Source organism: Desarmillaria tabescens (genome assembly GCF_030435595.1).
Source record: "Desarmillaria tabescens strain CCBAS 213 chromosome Unknown EV420scaffold_1, whole genome shotgun sequence".
Lineage (NCBI taxonomy): Eukaryota > Fungi > Basidiomycota > Agaricomycetes > Agaricales > Physalacriaceae > Desarmillaria > Desarmillaria tabescens.
In genome coordinates, this window is record NW_026848300.1 from 2546656 (window position 1) to 2561159 (window position 14504).

The 14504-nt window shown below is 48.3% G+C and overlaps 6 protein-coding genes across 6 annotated transcripts; 5 read left to right on the forward strand and 1 right to left on the reverse strand.

The window, feature by feature from the left end:
• Positions 1-58: 58 nt before the first annotated feature.
• On the forward strand, positions 59-2276 carry EV420DRAFT_1634353 (glycoside hydrolase family 18 protein; the record flags this gene model as incomplete). The annotated part of the gene is made up of 14 exons (XM_060476311.1): positions 59-157; positions 211-218; positions 275-353; positions 413-496; positions 549-793; positions 847-936; positions 989-1082; positions 1141-1185; positions 1241-1260; positions 1321-1508; positions 1559-1797; positions 1848-1914; positions 1976-1987; positions 2044-2276. The coding sequence occupies 14 exons, from the start codon at positions 59-61 to the stop codon at positions 2274-2276; spliced, it is 1503 nt and encodes a 500-aa protein (XP_060339746.1).
• Positions 2277-2334: 58 nt separating this feature from the next.
• On the reverse strand, positions 2335-5211 carry EV420DRAFT_1497667 (uncharacterized protein). Its single transcript, XM_060470934.1, has 3 exons — positions 4245-5211; positions 3652-4189; positions 2335-3600 (listed from the first exon to the last, which is right to left on the reverse strand). The coding sequence occupies exons 1-3, from the start codon at positions 4842-4844 to the stop codon at positions 2534-2536; spliced, it is 2205 nt and encodes a 734-aa protein (XP_060339747.1). The 5' UTR covers positions 4845-5211; the 3' UTR covers positions 2335-2533.
• A 438-nt stretch (positions 5212-5649) lies between these two features.
• Positions 5650-6484, forward strand: EV420DRAFT_1257651 (NUDIX hydrolase domain-like protein; the record flags this gene model as incomplete). The annotated part of the gene is made up of 4 exons (XM_060466846.1): positions 5650-5814; positions 5869-6150; positions 6200-6304; positions 6353-6484. Coding segments are annotated over 4 exons (684 nt in total), but the record flags the coding sequence as incomplete, so codon positions are not given.
• Positions 6485-9162: 2678 nt separating this feature from the next.
• Positions 9163-10327, forward strand: EV420DRAFT_1258036 (uncharacterized protein; the record flags this gene model as incomplete). The annotated part of the gene is made up of 5 exons (XM_060466870.1): positions 9163-9280; positions 9339-9522; positions 9571-9722; positions 9777-10110; positions 10150-10327. The coding sequence occupies 5 exons, from the start codon at positions 9163-9165 to the stop codon at positions 10325-10327; spliced, it is 966 nt and encodes a 321-aa protein (XP_060339749.1).
• A 223-nt stretch (positions 10328-10550) lies between these two features.
• Positions 10551-12523, forward strand: EV420DRAFT_1662635 (uncharacterized protein; the record flags this gene model as incomplete). The annotated part of the gene is made up of 7 exons (XM_060478934.1): positions 10551-11252; positions 11310-11415; positions 11471-11480; positions 11531-11580; positions 11636-11836; positions 11892-12052; positions 12082-12523. Exons 1-7 carry the CDS (start codon positions 11044-11046, stop codon positions 12521-12523), a joined length of 1179 nt encoding a protein of 392 aa, XP_060339750.1. The 5' UTR covers positions 10551-11043.
• Positions 12524-12799: 276 nt separating this feature from the next.
• Positions 12800-13635, forward strand: EV420DRAFT_82001 (uncharacterized protein). Its single transcript, XM_060483596.1, has 6 exons — positions 12800-12864; positions 12931-12998; positions 13049-13145; positions 13206-13243; positions 13310-13396; positions 13449-13635. Coding segments are annotated over exons 2-6 (324 nt in total). The 5' UTR covers positions 12800-12864; positions 12931-12996; the 3' UTR covers positions 13549-13635.
• The last annotated feature ends 869 nt before the right edge of the window (positions 13636-14504 follow it).

Here is a 14504-nt window from a genome sequence, read left to right on the forward strand (position 1 = left end):
TTTTTCGTAGGGATTTATCCCCCAGGCTCTACTTCCTCGTTCTTGATATCAGTACAGAATGACACTCCTCAAGTCGCTAGCCCAACTTGCCGCCGCTCTCGCTGTTGCAGGAAACCTCCTCACCGCGTCGGCTTTTGATCTGTCTCGCACAGATAATGTAAGTCGTCCTGACTCTTACAGAAGAACATCACTGACGTTAGTATTGTACAGATTGTAGAGTACTTGCTTCTGCCGCTTCCCGCTTCCCAGCAATCATTGATTTTCTTTCTTGCAGATATTATGGTCAGAATTCCTACGGCGCAACCAGCACGGACACATCGTTATGGCAGCAAAACTTGGCCTTCTACTGCCAGGTGAGATTAAATTATTCCTTCTCGATAGTCTGTAGTTAATCGCTCCGCCGCCGATACAGGATGACACGATCAGTACTTTCCCATTAGCATTTTTGACCGTTTTCTTTGGAACCGACAACCTTCCTGAGATCAATTTGGCCAACGTGAGTCTCTTGGCCATTTTACGTTGTCGGACTAACATATAACGATGCACAGACCTGTAACTCCGTAGACAATAGTGTATTCAGTGGTACGAGTCTGGCGAACTGCCAGTTCATGGCATCGGACATTCAGACGTGCCAAGCCGCCGGAAAGATCATCACTCTAAGTCTTGGGGGTGCCACCGGCGCTGCTACATTCTCCAGTGACTCCCAGGCCGAAGAATTCGCGCAGACCATATGGGACCTCTTTTTAGGGGGCTCCAGTACTACGCGGCCATTTGGTGATGCGGTGTTGGACGGGTATGTTGTTAAATCCAGCAGGTTATTCCGACCTGACGACCATGCGTCATTAGAATTGACCTGGACATTGAGGGTGGAGGCAGTACCGGATTTGTGGCTTTCGTGAACAAGATTCGGTCATTAGCTAGTGGAGCGGACAAGCAGTGAGTTTTCCACTCTTCTCCCGTTCCTATATATTATATTGAGCTGCCATAGGTACTACATCACTGCGGCACCCCAATGTGTTTTCCCGGATGCGAACTTGGGATCCGTCTTGAATTCGGTTGGATTTGACGCTATATACGTTCAGGTATAATTGGTTTGGATTCGCACAGTACACAGAAAATTTCTAACATAGATCTTTCTAGTTCTACAACAACTGGTGTGGTCTCCAGAACTATGGCAACGCCAACGTAAGCCGATTCCTACCTCCCATGAGGTGGTCTAGTCGCTAATCCCATTTTCTAGGCCTGGAATTTCGGAACTTGGTATGCTTAGGCCACTTTCTAATACTGCACTGAATCGGCTCAACGACATAACCATTACAGGGACGACTGGGCCAAGAATACTTCGCCTAATCCCAACGTGAAGGTTTACATTGGTGCTCCTGCTTCTTCAACAGCTGCAGGGAGCGGCTATGTCGATGCTGCAACCTTGGCCAACATCGTAACTCAGACTCGTAACCAGTATTCTTCTTTCGGTGGTGTCATGTTCTGGGATGCTTCGCAAGCTTATGGTTCGTGTCCTCTTTTCATAGACTGATTCCAGCTTATGGTATCTTATTAGCCAACGGTCGTATTGACACTGCTGTTAAGAGCGCCCTCACGGGAGGTTCTACAACGACATCAACCTCTACGACGACAACCAAGACCACAACTACTACTTCCAAGACCACAACGACGACTTCCACGACTACACCTCCTACAACTTCCACGACTACGACAACCTCAGCCACAACAACTACGACGTCCAGCGGAGGAAGCACAAGCTGCAACGGAGTTGCCGCTTGGAGCAGCACGACTACGGTAAGACGGGTGCTCTTTTCCTCTTATAAGTAATTTCTCACATCTCACAGTACGTGGGCGGAAACCAAGTCACCTATAATGGCCAATTGTGGACTGCATCCTGGTGGTCGTATAATGGTTGGTTCTATTTATTATTGTACTGTTTAAGCGTACTAACTGGTTGCTAAAACCCATTCAGACACGCCCGGAGGTACGTATCGTTAGCATCAAGGATTGGTACCGTTCAGTTGCTGACATGTATTTCAGGTGCCGCTGGTGTCTGGGTTAGTCATGGCTCCTGCGCATCCCTAAAGGTTGCTTCCACCGCCACGACTGCCACCCCTGCTGCTACCTTGACCGACTCCCGACATGTCGTAGACAAAGCTCGAACGATCAACACGGTAGTACCTGAAACTGGTACCCCAGCTTCTGTTGAAGCTACAGCAGCTCCTACTGGTAACCCTCGGATGAAGAGAGTCCACTTCTCGTCAGGATTCTGACGTGCTCTGTAATATACCTTATTATTATACTGGATCCCTTAGCTTCATATATCAATTTACATTCTTTTCATTCACTAAACCTCGTATACATTGAGTCCAAGATATTCTAAGTAAAGACTAATACAATAAACTACTTAAACAAACATGATAAGATATACGACTACCCAGCAACAAACAGGAACCCAGTCCTCAGAACAGATGCACCAAGAAAACAGATAACACATGTACAGATATTCACAAGTAGATTACAGTACAACTCAGCGTTTCCCCCTTTTTTTCTTGGTTGGCTTTTTCTTCCGACGTGACGGAGATGGCTCCTCGGATATACCATCAGTGTCTCGCTTGTCCTGTACCTCGTTCCTGAGGTCACCGCCCTCCTCTTCTTCCGCACCTTCCACGTAACCAACACCCATAAAGACTGGAGGACCACCGGCACCGCCATGAGCCAAGAAACCTTGGGTCTTACTTCGTGTTCCGACGCCCACGAAAATACCGCTTTCAAGGTCGTCTTCCTCGTCACCATCAGCCTGCGCAATCAATAATCGCTTATCGGCCTCCCATAGTTCTTCATCCAGAGTCGGTCTCCTTTTAGAAGTCCTCGAGGCGGAAGAGGCCCGCGACCGCGACACTGCAGAGGTCGACGCCACGCTACTACGACGAGTATGCTCTTGCAGTTTCTTCGCCTGAGCAACCTGTGCGAGAAAGATGTCCTTCCCAGTCTGCCCGGATGCTGGACGAGGAACAGGATCGGTTTCAGGCTGAGAGGGTTGTAGTGACAGTGGGTCTTCTTCGCTCGTCTCCTCACGGGATGGGGGAGCAGGCGTGGGCCGAGATTGCCTATACGGCGGGCGCGGTTTGCGAGGTGATGGCGCTGGTAGTGGGGACACAGGTGGACGCTTAGCGAAGACGTCTACAGAAGGTTTAGGCTTGTAAGGTGTTGCTGGTCGAGAAGCTGGCAAACGAGAAAGCGATTCTTCTCTTTCGTCATCCATATCGACGTCAGGATTGTCCGATTCACCCCGGATCGGGACTTCGAAGTCGAGGAAGCTCGGTCTATTTTCCAAAGGCGGAGTTGACGGCGGAGCGTCATCTAGACTCGTACCGTCATTATCTGAACAGAGAGAAGGCGTCGCGCCAACAGGAGGGCGTTGTATAGGTCGTGGAATACGTGAGGGTGGTGGGCATGGTTGTAATTTGGACGATGATGAAGAAGGAGGAATGGTCACTGTATTCTCGGCTGTAGGTATGTAAGAAGTTGAGCTAGAGACCGAAGCGAAGCTAGAATCAGACGAAGCTGCAATAGTTCGCTTTTTGACAGCTGCATCTAGGGATGTTTGAGAAAACGCGCTAGTGTACAAGGGGAGTAGTCACTCACCCGATTCGTCTTGCAGTGTATTTTCAGTGTCATTCCGCTTTCTCTTTACGCCTGTAGGAATAGCATTATCGTCACCAAGATTCCTTATAGAAGACAGGAGCGTCGGGGGTAGCGAAGCAGTTGAAGACGAAGACGAGTATAGGCTGTCTATCCGCTGCGATAATCTACTGCTGGTAGAAAAGCTTCTCTCTCTGAGAGATTCGCTACTTTCATGACGAGAAACAGGCGCCGAAGGACCATTAGATACTTTCCTGAGTCGCACGGTTTTCATTTCGTTCAAGAATGCTGCCATCTTATCTGGTGTGACACCGACGGTCGGCATACCCTGTCTTCGTGGAGCATACAAAGGATTTATGGGTGCCTCGGTAGGCGTTGGCGCAGGTTTTAATGATGCTCTTGCCGAAGTAAAGAGTGGCGTACCAATTTCTGTTGGCACTCGTGTATTAAAAGATGTCGGAGGCGGTGGCGGAGGTGGAGGTGGAGGTGGCGGTGGAGGGAAGGGGAGGGACGATACACCATTCGTGGGCCTTCGGGAGAGCTGGGTACAACATTCTTTTATTAACATTGAACATGAAAGAAATTAAAGTAAGTACCTCATCTTTTAGTCTCCTGATTTCCTCTTCTAGCATTCGTATTCGTTCTTTGTCACTGTTCTTTTCTTTCTCTACATCCCCAGCGTTGGCTTCAGTCGTCCTACGTTTTTCATTTCTTCGCTGTTCCTCTCGAGCAGCTACAAGTTCCCGTTCCTTACCTCGAACACGAATATGTCCCGAAGTGTCTCCGCCCATAAAATAATCAACGGCGCGTCCTTTGCCTTTGGCGCTAGCACTTATACGCGGAGGGTACTCGTCATCGTCATCGTCATCGTCACTGTCATCAGATACGCGTAAAGACTCTCCGTCTGCATATACCTTCCGGGGAACAAGTGGCCGCACAAAAGACTGACCGGTCAAGCGTTGGGGTGAGGTCTTTGGGAGGAGAATGGAGGGATCCGCGTGGTCTCGCTCGACATGAAACCGATCAACCGCTGCCTTAACAGAAGGTGCCATTGGCGGGCGAGACTGTGAAGGACCAGGTTCGTTTACCGGACGGGCAGGAGTTGGGCTAACGACGTTAGGCTTGAACCGTACATGTCGTTCGTTAAGGCCTTCTGGAACAAGTGATGGTGAGCGAGGAAACAGGGACCCTGGCATGGTAATCGATGGTCTACGACGGAGAGCAGCCGGAAGAGGAGGTGACGGTGATGGAGAGGTGGAGTGCTCAGATGCCGAAAGCACTGTCAAATTGACGTGAGCTCGACATTATTGCCGTAACGCTAAGCGTACCTTCATCTGTGTGGTCGATATATTTTGCCCTCTGTTTGACGCGTTTCTTGGTATTTGGTATCGGTTTGGCGCGGGCCAGCTCGCGCCGATGTTGACGTTCATGTTTACGCCTACCGGTGAGGCTGCTATCATCCTCGGAGGCATACTCGTCCTCTTGAGCAATATTGGTCCTGCGGGATGTGTTACGAGCCCTGGGCGCCTCGTCGACGCGTGGTTCGGCAGGCCGGTCTTGATGCTAACAAGAATAAAAATGCAAGTCAAATTAACCTCATGGCTTCAAGATGAAGAAAGGGTTGCGGCGCACTAGCTTGACCGTCCCTCCGGTGGCATTGGTGATAAAAGCGTCGACTTCGTTCGATATGTAGTGGAAAACGCCTGATAGAAGTCCTGATGAAGGAGGGTTTCGCTCGCCCATTGGCGATGGTGGTGGTACAATGTCGATGGCCTTGGTAAACATACAAAAACACTGAACAAGCTTATCGCTGACAAATCACCTGATACGGAACTCTTGACCTTGAACCACTACCATGTCACTTTCGGATTGGACAGATTGGAATCAGGCTGCCGTCGCTTGTCTCAAGAGCCACGGAATCCAGAATATAGATCTGTCCGTCACTTACCTTATGTTGTCTCTATTGCGGAAAGTACCAATACATTTGCCAGTTCAACTTTCCCTTCGTCATCACTCGCCGCTGTTCTTGTGCTTCTTTACGAGGATGCTGGTCAATTACGCGTACTGTTGATGACTCGATCTAAGCTGTTGAGGACTCATGCTGGACAGACCGCCCTGCCAGGTGGTAGGGTAGACGATACAGACCAAGATCTCACCCACACAGCCGTAAGTTTTTTTCCGTTTCTCTAAATGCCTGAGCCCTCACATATGGACTACAAGTATAGAGAAGCGCACGAGGAAGTCGGCCTTCCGTTGGATTGCCCTCACATTCAAACGCTGTGTACCTTCGAACCATTCCTGTCGCTCCACAGACTGCTTGTCACCCCCGTCGTCGCTCTGTTGACTGACAACAGCATCCTGGAAGGACTAACCGCTTCTGAAGACGAAGTGTCTCGTATATTTAGTCATCCACTGGAAGCTCTCCTTGATCCGATGATTGTGAAACACGATGCCTTAGCTGCGTTCGGTTCCGAAGACTGGTTTTATGAAAACGAGCTTCATGTGAGTGTCAATTTCAGTGTCAACATGATACCTCTGACAAGTATACCAGAATACGACTGATTCGTTGGTCCCTCTGTTGGGAAACTCGCCGTACCGTATGCACCGATTCCGAAGTACTGCATCACCTGTTAAAGGTCTTACATCAGATATTCTCGTACGTTCCTCTTCAGTGTGGGTCTGCGATTTCATCATTCTTTCCCAGATTTCTGTCGCCCAACTTGCTTTTGATAAACAGCCAACATACGAACGCTACGCTCCTGGTCAGCCCCACGGATTTCAAGATATTATTGCTATTGTTCAAGAGCAAATGCCCTCAAACGCGAAGTCTGCATAGAGGTGCATGTATTACGTTTTAGAAATAAGTAAACCTTTTGTTTTAGACTCGGTGTGAACGTTACCATGCTGCCTTCGTTCAATTGTACCTCAAAAGTTGTCCCAGCATGCACCGCATTGGCAAAAATAGCGGTCAGGTGCCTTGAAACGTCTCAGCTTTTTCGCATGGCATCAAAGACGTGCATGCTGGTCTGAATGAAGTCTTGATCAGCTTTCGAGGTGGTATTCACGTTACTCATCATCAGAGGAAACCACTATTCAGAACACTAATTCTCGAACTTCTGTTACCCAGCTTGCATCCGATCTGCCCTTGCTGCATCTTAGCCGTCATCGGTAATGGAAATATCGCAGACGATCTTGGACTACTCACTCCCGCCTACTCTTTTCTGTACGTCCTAGAGGAGAAAAGACATTTTCTAAGGGTCTCTAGCTGTTCTTGAAGTCGGTGGTATTCTTTCTTCAGAAATGCATTTTCACCAATTCCTCGGCTTCGGTTTCCAATGGCACGTCGGACTCAGAGGATTCTTCCTTGTTCAATGAGGTACTTTGGGAAGTATGTGCTGGGTATGGGCGAACTAGCCGTCTCCAAGGTGATGGAGAGAACGAGGCTATCATGTCGTTTACTATGCTTGTGCTACGCTGTGAATTTGCTGGGGAATATTTAATGGTGTTTGATGGAGACAAATCTTTTCCATTTTCCATGTCTTGCCACATCTGGGGAGTGACTGCAGATATCACATGCCCAGAATTAGTGCGGGCTTGCGGTCTCTGATGGTGCAGGTAGCCGAGGTTAGTTTGAAACATCGGAACGAAACTGAGAGGGCAAGACGAGCTTCGTGCTTCTCGAATCATGAGTACCGTGCTTATATACTCAACCCTCTCCACTACCCTGGATCCACTAAATGCGTCGAAGCGGGCTGGGTTGGGCTTCTCGATTAAAAATGTAAAGAGGGAAGGTTAGCGGTGGCCTGAAGATCATAGTAACAATTATGCTTCGCTTCGCTTCTCTTCTTTTTACGCGTTGTTTAGAGGGAACAACTATCGAAGACTGAGCCTAATGGTATGGATATCAATGGCCCCTGAGAACGCGTCGCGTCGGTGATACTTTTATTGTTCTCATCTCTTGATTAGTTGTGTGTGTGGGAAATATCACTGATCCCACTTCGTCGATATATCACATAACGATGGGTCTAAATGTGTTTGCTTCTGCCGTGGTTAGCGTGATGATAGCTTGAAGGTAGCCGATTGTCATGAACATGAATGTTTCCAACAAAAATGATTGCTACGCATAAGGCCGAATTCTCGATACTCAGTATCCTCTTTCATCAATCGAATTTCCTAGACTAAAAATACCTGTACTGATAGTGAATTTCTCTGGATGCTAGACTTCGGCTTGGTTTCTGGATGCACTACTCGCGCATACTTAGTGCGACTGTGGCGCCAGGTTGTTTAGGCTCCCTTTTATTTCCATCCGCGTATCACGTTGTGGATAGGGAGCTCTCCATATACATTGGATGTCTAGAGTATGAACTCCCCGCTGCCAAGTCAATTGAAGCTGACGGAGAATGTAAGGCTTGGTATACAACTCGACTGTCTTGATTTCAGAGTCTGCCTAGGGGAGAATAGGCTTGGTACGGACGACTAGGACCTCCGCAATTCAAAGTTGAACTATCTCTGATTTGTAACACTGACTCCAGCATTGTAAAAAGCGGATAATGATCATGATCAGTGCAGTTTCACCAATTGAGCGGGTGCGATCCACGACGGACTGATTTGTATCGTTGACCTCGAGCTTGTCATTGCCATGGAATTGCCGCTGAGGCTGTTTAGCCAGCTGCTCGACTCTGTCACTACCCAATGATTTGTTGATTATCGCAGAGGGCTCTGTAAGAGTCTGTAAGGTCTTATAAATGAATATTTATGTCAGTGAATACTTTCAAGTTCAGGCTTGTGATTGGCTTCGGATTCCGGAAGCGTGTAAGCTATGACGACAGCGGGCGGCACGTGGCGGTGTTATCCTTTACACCGACCACCACGAACCACATATTCACCGCCCACGCAGCATCACTCTGCTGCGGTAGGCTCTGCTCGAATTGCACCCATTACATTCTTGCTCATTAACCATCACCATCTGCTTACTCTACCGAGCCATAGAGGCCGACAAACACATCCAATAGCGCTTTGCAACATACGACAGTAACGACATTTCGACGCTAAAGCAGCAACATTATGCCCGTTCTTGACAAGATTAAAGATGGTTTCGAGAGGATTTTGCCCTCGGGTGGTGGTAGGAAGCATTCGATACCACCACTATCGTCTACAGGGATATCGAGTTTGGGCAACGGAGGGATAGGGCATGCGAGATTCGAGGACGACGTGAGTGCTGAGCATCATTAATATGGTCGAATTCTGCGCCAGTTTCCTTTCATCCATGTCACTGTGCCGGACACGGTGCCTGCTAAACGTAACATGAACCCAAGGAACCAACCATATGATTACATAAGTGTTCATGTTTCTTCATCTCCGTCTGCAGTAGCTGCATGGGCGAGGGCACCAGCGCACTCGTATTCCTACTCTTTATCCCTCTTATATGGGTCCTCTGGCTCTATGTTCGCATCCTTTTCTGCTGTTTTTACTCTTTTTTAACTGTGCCATGTGCTGACCAGACGCGTCCTCTAGATGATCATCTCCAAACCAGCCATCGTGTTTCATGCTTCGCAAATATTCTTCAATTTCCTAGCGATGGCGTGTTTTGCTAGCGTTGCCTCCTTCCAAGCAAAGTACGGTGTGGGACCCTGTGAGTCGTGGCCGCTGACGCGTCGTGGGTCCGCGTGTTACTGATTCCTTCCCCACAGCTGGTCTATCATCCTTCACGCTCTTCCTTACTGTCCTTGGCATGCTTGTCGCGTCCGTTATGCTCGCAGTGCCTGTTATTTACGAAAAATACGATAAACTTGCAACCTTGGCGCGCGCCATGAAGGTGCTGAGGGTGGGGTTCATACTGACGGGGGCGGAGACATCTCTCAGTTTATTGATTGCGTGTGTACCCTATACTCTCAGACGCTTCCTCAGCTGACATTGGTCTAGATTTGTTGTTACGATCTCAGCGTGGACCCAAGCTGGGTGCAAAAACGCTGACAATGACCCGAATGCTGACAAGAGCGAAGATTTCAAGAACGGCCTCCCGGGTTGGTGTAATACCAAGAAAGCTGGTGCCATCTTCCTGTGGCTTGCCTTTGGTGCGTATTTAATTCGTATGTTTGTTTCCGTTTTTCTGATCTCTTGCTGCGCAGTCTTCTGGACTGCTTCTCTTGGACTATTGATTTGGGAATGGAGAAAAAGCGGAGGCCGGCCTCTGAGAGGAAGGAAACCTCAGGACGAGCCATTTGCACCTCCAATGGACCATGAGTCGGTCACTCAGTATGATGAGGACGAGGACGACAGCACCAGTCTTCCCCATCATGCACAGCCAACCGGTGGCGTTACTGCTCAGGATCCCTTCTCGGATACCAATCGATACAGTGGAGCAAGTGCCCAACGACCAACATCAACGGCATACTCAGGCCGACCGAGTATGGATCAATACGGAGCCTTTTCTGATCCCGCACCGAGTGGATACTCTGCTGGGTATGGCTCGTCACCGTACACTAGTACCACAACGCCCAGCTCATTCGTCCCGGTGCTGCCTGAGCCTGACTTGGGTCCTCAAGTCAGCCGAACCATGCAGTACGCCGACCCGTATGCCAAGGTGAAAGCCACGCTTGGTCAAGGTCAACAACCCGCCGCCCAGTATGGGGGGTCAACACCACCTAATTATGACGGTTATGGTGGGGGTTATCGGTAGATGCTGCACCACCGGATGGAAGTATGTACACATACTAGTGCCTTGACGGACTGATAAATTTAGTCAATAGTCTTACTTTTATTTTACCTGCTCTTTCTTGTCATGTTTCAATTTTCTACGAGGTGTACACCTAATAACTTATTGCGATATATTGATTATCCAACGCACGGCAATTACAGATCGCACTTTTCCGACGGAGCGCGATCTAGCGGGACTAACTTGGTCTTTTCCGCCGAGGACAAATTCGTTTATTTCGGCGCTGTGGTCTTCCTCCGAGGCAATAATGTTTACTTTGTCATTCTGGTTTTCGATGATTGACTACAAAGGTTTTGCAGCAGCTGGACATTCATTGGTTTGTAATGGAACGTGGTTCGAGGAACTTTGAGGATCTTATCCAGCTAGTGTATAGCTTAATATTCTCTGACTCTGCACGCCCACGTTCGCTATGGTAGACTTAGTCTCTGGGTGTCTGCTGAAAAGAATTTATCCTTCTCGGCTGACCAGACCGTGGAGTCCTCCTATATACACTCCTCCGCCTCGGATTTCAACTCAGGCTCGCGACTCACTCACTGACCCCCTTTGTCACGAATGTCTAGGATGTATCTTTGTTCTAACCAATTTCAGAAGTATGCCCGCTATCTTCTTAGCCGTCTTGCCGTGGGCAGGTATAAAAGGCGGCTGTAGCTCTATGCTTGAATCTCTTAATTTTCTCCACGATGTCGAACCCCCAACTAAATACGCTCTTCCAACCTCTTCAGCTCGGACCTATCACGCTTAAGAACAGAGTGTTCATGTCTTCCATGACGCGTAACCGCTCGATTCCTACTAATGTTCCGAATGATATCATGGTTGAGTATTACAGGCAACGCGCTGCTGGTGGTGCTGGCCTCATCATTGCTGAAGGGATCCTCATTTCTCAACAAGGGTATGGGTTTTGTGTCTCTGAAGGGCGTAGGGATGCTAATTTGACTTTTGGATCTAGAACTGAGTGGAAAAACGCTCCCGGAATATGGTCCGAGGAGCAGACCATGGGATGGAAGAAGATTACGGACGTTGTGCATGCAGAGGGGAGTGTCATATATGCTCAGGTATGTACTATATTCATCTTACCAGTTGCTACCGCTCTGATTAAGAGTTTGTCAGCTCTGGCACCGTCAGTTCTCTACTTTTTCTTCCATGAGTGTGCCACCGATGTTTTTATAGTTGGACGAGTAAGCCATCCCGATGCTCCCGAACAAATCGCCTCCGGACTGGTGTGTTCTACTGCCTGGAATGAGTCTTTACAACAATTCATGTCTTTGCATCTAGCCCGTATATGCTCCTTCGGCGATTTCTGCAAGAGGAGGAAAGTTCAGGTTTCTCCCTGGTGCGCCTGGTTATGTAACACCTACTGCTATCGAAAATCCGCGCGACATCATTTCGGTGTTCAAGCAAGCAGCTATCAATGCTAAGGAAGCTGGTTTCGATGGCGTAGAAATTCACGGGGCTAATGGGTATTTGATACCTCAGGTACCTTATCTTTTTCTCTTCGGTTTTATATGAATATTGACTGTTATATTATCAGTTCCTCGATAGCACCTCAAATCACCGTACGGATGAGTGGGGTGGTAGCATTGAGAATCGTTCTCGATTCGGTCTTGAGGTCCTCAAAGCTGTTATCGATGTATGGGGTGCAGACAGAGTAGGTATTAAGCTCAATCCCACGGGGGGATACAACGACGTCGGGTAAGTATTTGATACTAACAACTCAGTAGCTCTTCCTCGCCTGTCTTGGATAGGATGCCCTTGGAGGAAACCCTACAGACATTCAAGTACTTCATCTCCGAAGTCGATAAGCTCAAAATCGCTTATGTCACCCTGGTGCGATACGCAGAGTTCCTCGACCCTATCATCGACGGGAGCCATCGCGCTATCAAGCACGATGTCATATCCACGTACGCGCCTCTGTTGGAGAACGCGCTAGCGTTCGGGAACGCTGCGTTTACGGGTGAAGAGGCTGCCCGGTATGTATCGGAAGGAAAGCTTGCGGGTGTATTTTTTGGTGTGCCGTGGATTGCACATCCGGACTTTGCAAAACGGTTGCAGTATGGAAAGCCGTTGGACGCACATCTGGATTTTACTACTTTGTACGGCCTTGGGAGGGATATGGAAACTGAAAAGAAGGGATACATTGATTATCCGCCCGCGGAGTATTAGGCAGTGGTACCTATATTTATGCGTCTAGGGTGGTCGGGAAGTAGGAGTACACTATTAACTGCGAGGGCCTGATGGTCGAGGGGTACAAGCATAGAAACTTAATAATTTATGTAATTGTTATTGCAAACATGGAGGAGACATTCTCGGTTCGCTAAATCTGCCCCGCTAAATAAAAGATATTCAAAATGACCGTAACATGTTACGTAAAGGAGACGAGTTGATCGTGCCGGCCCTCAAGTTGCTGAGTTCATAATGGTCGAACGGACTGCCGTCTCTCTTTGGCGAACATCGACTTCCCCCCTCGAACAGACTCGCGTCGTTCGTTGTACACCGCATCCGAGGTGCGGGTCACGGCTCACGCTGTACTTGGTCGCTGTTTGCTAACTCACAAACCGCTCTGTTATTAGATTTCGGATTCTTGGTGATACACAATTTGTACTTGGCTCGGGAAGAGCTGTACAAAATTAATCTAGATGTGAGCGCCTTCTAGTTCCCGTATAATTGTGCTTACTAGCTGCTTTTCAGGTACAGTACATCTTTTAGCAAATATCAGCTACCACTAGCAGCGCTAGCGCTGGCGGCTGCGGTAGGTGGTTGGCTATGGGGGTTGCGAATCCGGAAGGTATCATGTCCTCCAATTTTTTACCCGTGGCAGTCCGAAGTCTGACTGTCATTCGCCTAGGGTCACTTGACAGCTCTTACACAGACATGCCTGCTCTTGTAAGTGTATCTCACGGCTTATTGGTCAAAGCATTGAGGTGATCATGTTATGTCAGAACAGCGCAGGTTTCCGCAAGTCCCTTTAGGAAGAGGGACCGGTTCAGGTCTAGCAAATCAGCTTTTACACAGCGAGGGCTTAGTTTGCCTCTCAGTGTGTGTGGATGTTCCTATCTCCTTGGATTCAGAACTAACATAGGGCCGTCAGATGCTGTATCAATGAATCAATCGTTGATTCAATATATTCAAGTCTACCGCATGTGGAGACTACATTGAAATCGGGACCGTGTGTCACTTCTCGTGGATGATGACCCATCTTTTTAAACGTTTTCTATAGCATGATACACGCAATGTGTAATGTTTATCCCAGTATAATTGGCCTTAAATTTTATTTTGGCCTAAGGAGTTGAGAATGTCTCAGCTGTTTGAAGTATGTGCCAAAACGTTTCCATCAGGACTCGCACTTACGTTTTGGATACGAGTAGGCTGCTGTGAAATCAACAGCCACTGAGAAATCGAAGCCGGCACTGGTCGGCTATGCAAACACCAACAAGGCCGTTGGTGCACACCAGAATGTGAGATGCAACAATATCTGTGTTCCGTCGCCGACGCTGAATCTGTTGATTCTTTAGTTTTGTTGCGGCCGCGACATCAAACTCACATCACAGCCTTCATTCACCTTGTATTAGGCGTTGTTGGCACGCCACTCCTACGACGTACGTCCTTGTACTTTTTTTTGTCGCTTACAGCAAAGCTTATTTCGCGAGAAGCATGGTTTTGGGCGCCCGACCCTGGTCGAGGAGATCCCGGCTTCGGCACTAATTTCGTAGAGTCGTCGTCGTGGCATATCTCGTGATGTAAGTTTTATCTCTACTTTTCGGAGTAGTGCTCATTGCTCAAGAACTGCTTCAGGATATCACGGGGTACTGGAAAATCAAGTAACCCAGGTCATTGAAGCTTTATGTTCTGTCCTTAGCTACCGCCAATTCTGTAGCTACGCAGAGAATGTAGAATATGCTTCGTAGTGTGGTGTGATGAGAGCCTTCGTGCAGAGGAGCCTCAGCTTTCAGCTCTACATCAACGTGTTATCGGATGGATCAAGCCAATTGAAATTTACAGCAGTAATTCGGTACTCCGTACTGAACTATCGTAAGGGTTGTTTGGTATAAGTATTGAGTTACGTTCACTGCCGAGCCTGCGTGGTGATCTATTTAGCACATCTTTGACATACCACAGGAAAATTCTTTCGTATCGCAGAATACTG

What these genes read in the sequence shown, in the direction of transcription:
- EV420DRAFT_1497667 (XM_060470934.1), bottom strand. Translation starts at nt 4,844, where the DNA reads ATGCCAGGGTCCCTGTTTCCTCGCTCACCATCACTTGTTCCAGAAGGC. An exon ending in TCAGGAGACTAAAAGATGAG is followed by an intron (nt 4,190 to 4,244) that starts GTACTTACTTTA and finishes TGTTGTACCCAG; the next exon opens with CTCTCCCGAAGGCCCACGAA. An exon ending in TACACTGCAAGACGAATCGG is followed by an intron (nt 3,601 to 3,651) that starts GTGAGTGACTAC and finishes AAACATCCCTAG; the next exon opens with ATGCAGCTGTCAAAAAGCGA.
- EV420DRAFT_82001 (XM_060483596.1), top strand. An exon ending in GGGGGTTGCGAATCCGGAAG is followed by an intron (nt 13,146 to 13,205) that starts GTATCATGTCCT and finishes TCATTCGCCTAG; the next exon opens with GGTCACTTGACAGCTCTTAC. An exon ending in GGCTTAGTTTGCCTCTCAGT is followed by an intron (nt 13,397 to 13,448) that starts GTGTGTGGATGT and finishes TAGGGCCGTCAG; the next exon opens with ATGCTGTATCAATGAATCAA.